Here is an 8,202-nt window from a genome sequence, read left to right as displayed (position 1 = left end):
GACAGCCTGTGTGTCAGGGGGACAGTGTCTGGGGACAGTGTCTGGGGGACAGCCTGTGTGTCTGGGGGACAGTGTCTGGGGGACGGCCTGTGTGTCTGGGGGACAGTGTCTGGGTACCGTGTCTGGCGGACAGTGTCTGGGAGATGGTGTGATGGGGTGTATGTGTGACACCTGAGTCTGGATGGTGGCTGGGAAGCCTGGCTGTGTAGGCTGGATATGTGGGGTCTTCCAGATTGCTGCCCCCTGACCCCTCCTGGCTCCCCCGTTCCTAGCCATGTTTTCACAGCAGGGAGGAGGGCAGGAAGGAGAGAGGGAGGAAAGGGGGTGTGGTGGTCCTCTCTCTGTGTACCACCTTGATGTTCAGCCCCCTTGAGGGGTGAGACCCAGCCCCAGCCTCTGTTTACCCCTGTGTCTGCCCCTTCCATGTGGCCATCCACACCCTGCCCATGCCCAAAACTGCCCAAGGCTGTGGCTTAGGGTGTGTGGAGGGTCAAGGGCTTCCTGGAGGAGGCGTTCGTGGGGAGGGTGCGGATGCTGGCTGAAGGACTCCAGAGGCCGCCCCCCCCCCGCCCCTCCAGCTGGCCATCCGCCTCAGCTCTTGCCTCAGTTTGCCTCTGGCTGGGTGGGTTGGACACCTGACCAGGTGGAACAATGGGGGCTCGTGTTTCCCAAGCTAAATATAGCACCGTGGCCGTCGCGCTGGCGGCCAAAATTCCCAGGAATCTGGGGGGGGCTCCCTCCCGTGCGCTTGCTGGGGTCTTTGCAGAGGCAGGGGGTGGAGGGCAGGGCAGGCCTGGCTGGGGGTCCAGCAGAGCCCAGGTGGGGGTGGGGCAGGCCTGGCCCAGGGGGAGGGGAAGGGGGCTGTTTGCTTTAGGATAAGGCTGGCTCCGGCTGGGGCCTCTGGCTGCCGGCCTGCCTGTCCCCCTGTACTGTGTGCAGGCTGGCCCTCGGGGCCACACTTCCGGTCCGTCTGGCAGTCACTTGGCTCTGTCCTCCTTGCCTCTCCACAGTGACCAAGGGGGCCTGTGGCCTCTGAGGCCTGGGAGATGCCCGCCCCCCTGGAGGTGCCCCTCCTGCCCCTGCAAGCACTGTCTGATGGGTCCTCTCTCTGCCATTGACGCAGGCTTCTTCCAGGGTGGGGGACTGCTGGCCAGGATGGGGTTGGCAAAGCCCCGGGAGAGAGGGACACGGGCTAACCCCAATACTTGTCAGGCAGTTTTGTGGGTCTGTGTGTATATCCAGGTGTCAGCCTGGGAGGCACTGGGCAGGCTGGGGGGGGTGCCCTTTTTGTCCTGCCATCTGGGGGAGGCCCCTTTGTATAGTGGAATTGCAGGCGGTGACAGGTGTTGGACAGGGCCTGCCTGGAGTAAGGCTGGGACCCTGGGTGTGCTGGGGCCTCAGGAGACCCACTTGTCTGTGAGCCCTGCATCCCGTCCCACTGCGAGTTGGTGGGTGTCTGGGGGGCCTGTACACAATTGAGAAAGCAGGGAGAGGTAGATCTCAGCAGCCCCTTGGTGAGGAGGGGGCTGGCTGGGGGTGCGGGGATGGCCTAGGGCCCATGTTAGGAGCCCCATGGCAAGGGTGGGGGGACCCTAGCAGAGGCAGAATATGGGTGCAGAGAAGAAGCATTCCTTGGGGTGGGCTGGGTGGGGTGGGGTGGGAGGCAGGCGTGGGGGAGAGAGCGGGTGGGGGCTGGGTAGGGCCTTCCCCCACAACCTCTAGCTCCCTTTTTGCTTGTGGTCATAGAGGGAAGGGCCTGGTGTTTCTGTGTCCCCCATTTCCCTGTGCCCCCAGCAAAGCTGGGCCCTTCCTGCCTGGACCCTGGGCTGTCAGCTCTCTCCATCCAAATGGGGACCAGCCCCACCTCCCCTCAGCGCCTGCAGACCAGTGGTGAGGGGCTGTGCTCTGCAAGGGTCCCCTGGGGGTGGGAGGTGGCGAACAGGAAGCTGCCTCCCGAGCCTCCGAAGCAACCACGGAAGCACTCTGGGTCCTGGATGCGAAGGCCGGCCGCGTCGCCAGCTGGTAATTACGCGTCGAAGAAACACCAGCTGGCTATTGAGAACACATGCTGCCCTCGGGCCCCGTAGCCGTAGCATCTCCAAGCAGCCGCCTCCTGGCACCTCTGAGAGTCCAGGATGCGGATGCTGGCCCTCCTGGCCCGCATGGCCGCAGGTGGGGCAAGTGCCCTGGCCAACAGCCGGAGGGCGGGGTCCTGGGAGCTGGGCCCAGCCACGCCCCTGGGAAGGGCAGCGGTCTGGGGTACAGTGGGTGGGGTGAGGGTAAGATCTCAGCGCCCCTTGTGGTCACCCCGCTGCAGGAGCTGCAGAGTTGGCTGGGAGGTGGCCCACCTCTCTCTACACCGGCAGGGTCCTTCCCAGCTGGCTGGTCATGCCCGCTGTCCCCGCACCACAGAGGCACTGAGGCTGGCTGTGGACGGGCAGGGCTGCGAGTGGGTTTCTTCCCTCTGGTGACTTGCGCTTCTCCCGTTGGGGGACGGTGGGCAGGGGCTGCCAGCCAGCCAGAAACCTTGCTGCTCGCCCTCTGACCCCAGGGCGTTGGGGTCATGCCGCCCCACCGCGCCACTCTGCCCGGCCCCCTGGGCGTGACTGGCATCAGGGAGGCCTCGGCCATGCAGACAGACCTGGCGGACATGGCCATGCACACGCAAACGGGCAGACATGGGCCACCAGACACGTCTGCTTGTGCTGCACGGACTCTTCCGTGCGCCTTGCCTGTGCGGACGCAGTGGGGGCCGTCCTGGCTCGCCTGTGGGTGGACGTCCAGCCCGGCTGTCCTCCGGCCCCTGTGGGATGGCACGTAGGGGGAGCTCAGTGGATGCGGGCCCGGCGGGCAGTGGGTTCAGGGTGAATGCTGACCACGGCAGGCTGGGAGCAGGGCCCTGTGCTTCAGACCCCGCTGCCTGGGGTGGGCAGGTACCTCTGCGTGGGGACCCGACAGGGGGAGCCCCCTTCCCCTGGCCTCCAGCACACGTGCCTGCCCGGACTCCTGACCACCTGCCGGTCCCCTCCTCCTGACTGAGCCCTCTGACCTGCCGCAGGCCCCCCGAGGATGGCGGACAAGGTGGTTCCAAGGCAGGTGGCCCGGCTGGGACGCACCGTGCGGCTGCAGTGCCCTGTGGAGGGGGACCCGCCACCACTGACCATGTGGACCAAGGATGGCCGCACAATCCATGGCGGCTGGAGCCGCTTCCGTGTGCTGCCCCAAGGCCTCAAGGTGAAGGAGGTGGAGCGGGAGGACGCCGGCGCCTACGTGTGCAAGGCCACCAACGGCTTTGGCAGCCTCAGCGTCAACTACACCCTCATCGTGATGGGTCAGTGATGGCCGCGCCGGAGCCCTGCCACGCGAGCCCTGAGTCCATGCAACCCTGGGGAGCAGACCTTCCCTGTGGCCCCCACCCTGTCCTGGCGCTGCCTGAGCTCGGCACACTGCTACCAGGAGGAGACCCGTCCTGCCGGCCTCCTCTGAGCCAGGACAGGGGCCTGACCCCTGTGTCACCACCCCCAGCCCGGCCCCCCCCTCTCGGGCCTGTGCCTCGGGGTCCCCAGAGCCTCTGCTGTTGGGGAGACCAAGGCTGGCTAGGGGGCAGCAGGAGTGGGCACAGGGGAGCCCCCGGGTGGTGGTCCCACCAAAGGGCCGGCCGGGCAGGCTGGCGGCCTTGGCGTCGGCTCTAACTTTGAGGCTCAGGTTTCAGAGTTCAGAGGGGCCGCCAAGGGCCTTCTGTTCTCTTCTGCCTCTGGGGCCCAGGCTTGGGGACTGGTGGGGTCCCCAGCGACACACCCTCTGCTCACTGGTACCAGGCGCACGCCTGGCCCTCCCCCACGTGCTCCTGGGGTGGGTCCCTGGGGGTGGGGCTCCCTGGCAGCCATGGTGGCCCATCTCGCAAAGGGGGAGCATGACCCGTGCCACCCCCTCCCTGGGTCCCCGGCAGGGTGGAGGCGGCTGTCACAGGAGGGGCATTCCTTAGCTTGCCCCACCCCCACTGGGCCCCCTGCTCCGGATCGTGGAATGGGAACACTGCTGGTGTCCCCCCCACTGTCCTTTGAAAGGGGAGGATGACGAGGCGGTATGCGAGCCATGTCAGCTCACCAAGGCCTCGGCTCCTTGATGTGGGCTAGGGTTACTGCAGCTGCCAGGCGGGCCTGGCCCCCTCCTCCCACTGGCCCTGCAGACCCCCCGGAGCCGGGGGGGGCAGCTCTGTTGGGGTCACCTGCACCCAGGGGGTAGGCTGGGCAGGCAGCTCTTGCCCAGCTGTCTCTGGGATTCTGAGCTGTGGGTGTGCCCCCAGGGGCTCCCATTTGTTTCTAGAGCTTTCCCAGCTGGGCCCAAGGCTGGGGCCTGGGAACCAGCCTGGGGTCAGGGTGGGGACTGTTGGGGCCCCTCTCATGTGCCCTCCCCTCTGCAGATGACACTGGCCCAGGAAGGGAGCGTCTGGGGCACGATGGCTCCTCTGGGGGCCAGGAGGACGCAGCCAGCAAGCAGTGGGGTGAGATGGGGCAGACGTCACCCTCCTCCTTGGGTGCAGGTGGGGCCGGCCCTCCCGGGGCCTCGCTGACCTCTGTGCCGGCCCGTCCCGCAGCGCGGCCCCGCTTCACACAGCCCTCCAAGATGAGGCGCCGGGTGATCGCACGGCCCGTGGGCAGCTCCGTGCGGCTCAAGTGCGTGGCCAGTGGGCACCCGCGGCCCGACATCATGTGGATGAAGGACGACCAGGCCTTGACGGGCTTGGAGGCCGGGGAGCACGGGAAGAAGAAGTGGACGCTGAGTCTGAAGAACCTGCGTCCCGAGGACAGTGGCAAGTACACGTGTCGCGTGTCCAACCGCGCAGGGGCCATCAACGCGACGTACAAGGTGGACGTGATCCGTGAGTGCCAGGGCTGGGGGGCGGGGGGTGGCGGCGCCCGGCGGCGGCGCTGACATCCGTGTCCCCGCGCAGAGCGGACGCGCTCCAAGCCCGTCCTCACGGGCACGCACCCCGTGAACACGACCGTGGACTTCGGGGGCACCACGTCCTTCCAGTGCAAAGTGCGCAGTGACGTGAAGCCGGTGATCCAGTGGCTGAAGCGTGTGGAGTACGGCGCCGAGGGCCGCTACAACTCCACCATTGACGTGGGCGGCCAGAAGTTTGTGGTGCTGCCCACGGGCGACGTGTGGTCGAGGCCCGACGGCTCCTACCTCAATAAGCTGCTCATCGCCCGCGCGCGCCAGGACGACGCGGGCATGTACATTTGCCTGGGCGCCAACACCATGGGCTACAGCTTCCGCAGCGCCTTCCTCACCGTGCTGCCAGGTGTGTGTGCCGCCCCCCGCCCCCCGCCCCGGCCGCACGACGCGGCGTGGCCCCTGCCCCGGCCGGGTCTCCCGCGGGCTCTCCGGGGACCTGTGGCGATGTTCGTCCCCCCACCCCCTCCCTTGGCCTCTCTTGCAGACCCCAAGCCACCAGGGCCACCCGTGGCCCCCTCGTCCTCGACCACTAGCTTGCCGTGGCCCGTGGTCATCGGCATCCCGGCCGGCGCCGTCTTCATCCTCGGCACCGTGCTCCTGTGGCTCTGCCAGGCCAAGAAGAAGCCGTGTGCGCCTGGGCCCGCCCCTCCTCTGCCTGCGCACCGCCCGCCCGTGGCTGCTCGCGACCGTGGTGGGGACAAGGACCTTCCCGTGCCAGCCGCCCTCGGTACCGCCCCCGGCATGGGGCTGTGTGAGGAGCTTGGGCCTCCCACGGCCCCCCAGCACTTGCTGGGCCCAGGCCAGTCTGCTGGCCCCAGACTTTACCCCAAACTCTACACAGACGTGCACACGCACACGCACACGCACTCACACACGCACGCTCACGTGGAGGGCAAGATCCACCAGCACATCCACTATCAGTGCTAGATGGTGCGGCCGCGGGGGCGTGCAGCCGCAGGGGGCGCCCGCCCGTTCACGCTCCAGCTGCGGGAGCAGGCGGGCTGGGGCAGAGGGCCGCAGAGAGAGGTGGGGCCGGGCGGGAGGCACAGTCAGCGCCCCGTACGCCCTGGATGGCGCACCTGCGTGTACGACATACCTCTGGACACACACACACACGCACACACACCCTCAGACTGAGACGCTCTGGGGAAGGTCTGTGTTTGCAGCTCTGCAGCGTGCGTGGAGCAGTGGGCTAGTTGATGAAGGAATCCCTTGGTTCCTGTGAGGGGGATCTCACAGGGCCACGGTCAGGCCTCCCCTCCCCGCGCCTGGCAGGCGATCTGAGGCACCCTGGCTTTGCAAACCAAACCCCCCCCCGGCCCCTGCCCTGTGCCTGCCGCCTGCATCCCTGCCCAGGCCCCCACGGGCGGCTGGCTGTTTTTGCCCACCACCTGTCCGGGCGTCCAGGAGTCCCCCAGTACCCTGGGCCGGGAGGTCAGGCCGAGCAGTCCGGGCCCCTGTCCCGAGAGGCCGGAGCTGGCTGGGGGTGACCCTGCCCCATCCAGGCTCCCACTGCCAGAGAGAAGGGCCCTTGATATTTATATTTAAGAAACGAAGATAATAATATTAATAATGCTGGAAGGAAGGTGGCACCGCAGACCTGGCCTGTCCTTGGGCCTGGGACGCACCTGGCCTGATGGCCACCTTGGGGCCGGGCACCCACCCCACTGCCTGCGGCAGCCGCAGACCTCTGTAATTTTATATAGAGTTTGAGCTGAAGCTTAGCATATTTAATTTATTTTGTTAAACAAGAAAATGTGCATCCTCTTCCACTAAGCTGATGTTCCTGCCTTTGACTTCTGTGTGTGCACGTGTGTGGGCCTGCGTCTGTGTGTGCTTATGTCTGTGTACAGGTGTGTGGGTGCACATGCGTGTGTGCCTGTGTGCCAGGCTTGGGCTCCGTTGGCCTGAGGTTCTGGGGCTGACACCTTGGGGTCCGGGGGCCTCAGCTCCCCTGAACTGAACTCAGGCGGCCGTGTTGGGAGCACCAACGGACACACACCTGCAGGCATCCCCCTAGCTAGTGTACCTGGCCCAGTAGGTGTCCCCTCTCTACCAGGGTGGCCCTCAGTGCAGGGCCTGTGGTTTCCCTGGCCCGCACTCTGGGGGTTCAGCTGCTGGCTGTGGAGGGCTGGGGCCGCGTCACCCCTGTCCTGCTGCCTGCTGGAGGATGCAGTCCCGAATCTGCCAGCCACTACCGGGCTGTGAACAATGGTCTCTCTCCAGCGGGGACACTGAAGCTGGGACTTGCTGCCCCTTAAGAAGAGGCACTAAGATAATGTGATTTTAGCAAATCTTTGGGTCCCCAGAGCCTTGGAAGGTCTGGGCAAAGGGGCGGCCCTTGCTGGTGTCTGGGGCACTGTAGGAATTAAGAATAGGTTCTGCCCAGCCCTACAGGCCAGGACACCCACCATCCTACCTGGGTACCTCTATTTCCTGCAGCTGGAGCTCCCCAAGTTCAGGGCCAAGCCTCCCCCATCTCCCTTTTCCCCAGCTGAGGGCAAGTCTGGGGACTCTCGTCTGGTGTCCTGGAGCTAGGCCCCATCCTCTGGCCCTCTTCCACTGAGCTCCCTGGCCACCCCAGGATGGATCCCACTCTTTCTTCCCCCAGGAGGCAGGGGCCAGCCCTGAGGGAAGGCCCACTGTGGTGATGTTGATTCCACAGGCAGTGACAGAGCCCGGGCAGGGCTAGAGGCCTCTGGGTGATGGACGCCAGCTTCGGGGGCACCATGGGAAGCTAGCTGTGGGAGCTCTGCTGTAGCAGCCAGGGGGAGCTGGGGGGCTTCAGGCAACCGCAGCTGGTGACCCACAGATGTTCCCCAGACGGGACAGGCTGTGGGGGCCGGTGCCTGGATGTGTTTCGGTCTGAGGTGGGGGAGGGATGGAAAGAGTCAGCCTGTGTGGCGGGGAGAACTTGGGCTACAGGACCTCCATAGGCCATGGGGATGAGCAGCCCCCCGGCACCTGGGAGGGAACAGCCCCCCTGGACCTCCAAAGGTGCCTGTGCCCTTCCCAGCCGAGGTCCAGTGCGTCTGCCCGGGGCTCACGTGGGAACTGCCCTTGTCTTCTGTCTCCAAGGAGTTCTGGTGGTTCCTCTCTCGGGGGCAAGACCGGCTGGGCAGGGCCCTGGTCCCGGCTCTCGCTGAGACCAGCAACCCTGGGCTCCACGCCCCTGACGGCCCTTTCAGGGGTTCTGAGGGGAGGCAGGCACTGAGGGACCAGTAACTCTTTGAACACGTG

General features: G+C 66.2%; 1 protein-coding gene across 2 annotated transcripts in view; it reads left to right on the top strand.

Moving 5' to 3' along the window:
• FGFRL1 (fibroblast growth factor receptor like 1) overlaps window positions 1–6,738 on the top strand; it is a 21,084-nt gene extending 14,346 nt beyond the window's left edge. For both annotated transcript variants that reach the window (XM_040625487.1, XM_040625488.1), the window contains exons 3-7: window positions 3,059–3,331; window positions 4,424–4,504; window positions 4,598–4,882; window positions 4,955–5,308; window positions 5,447–6,738. In XM_040625487.1, the coding sequence (XP_040481421.1) occupies window positions 3,059–3,331; window positions 4,424–4,504; window positions 4,598–4,882; window positions 4,955–5,308; window positions 5,447–5,889 (1,436 nt within the window). In that variant the 3' untranslated portion in view covers window positions 5,890–6,738. The remainder of the gene's footprint in view (window positions 1–3,058; window positions 3,332–4,423; window positions 4,505–4,597; window positions 4,883–4,954; window positions 5,309–5,446) is intronic.
• Window positions 6,739–8,202: the final 1,464 nt, after the last annotated feature.

The sequence above is a fragment of the Ursus maritimus genome, unplaced genomic scaffold (assembly GCF_017311325.1).
Source record: "Ursus maritimus isolate PB19 unplaced genomic scaffold, ASM1731132v1 scaffold_8, whole genome shotgun sequence".
Lineage (NCBI taxonomy): Eukaryota > Metazoa > Chordata > Mammalia > Carnivora > Ursidae > Ursus > Ursus maritimus.
This window is presented reverse-complemented; position numbering and strand designations above follow the sequence as displayed.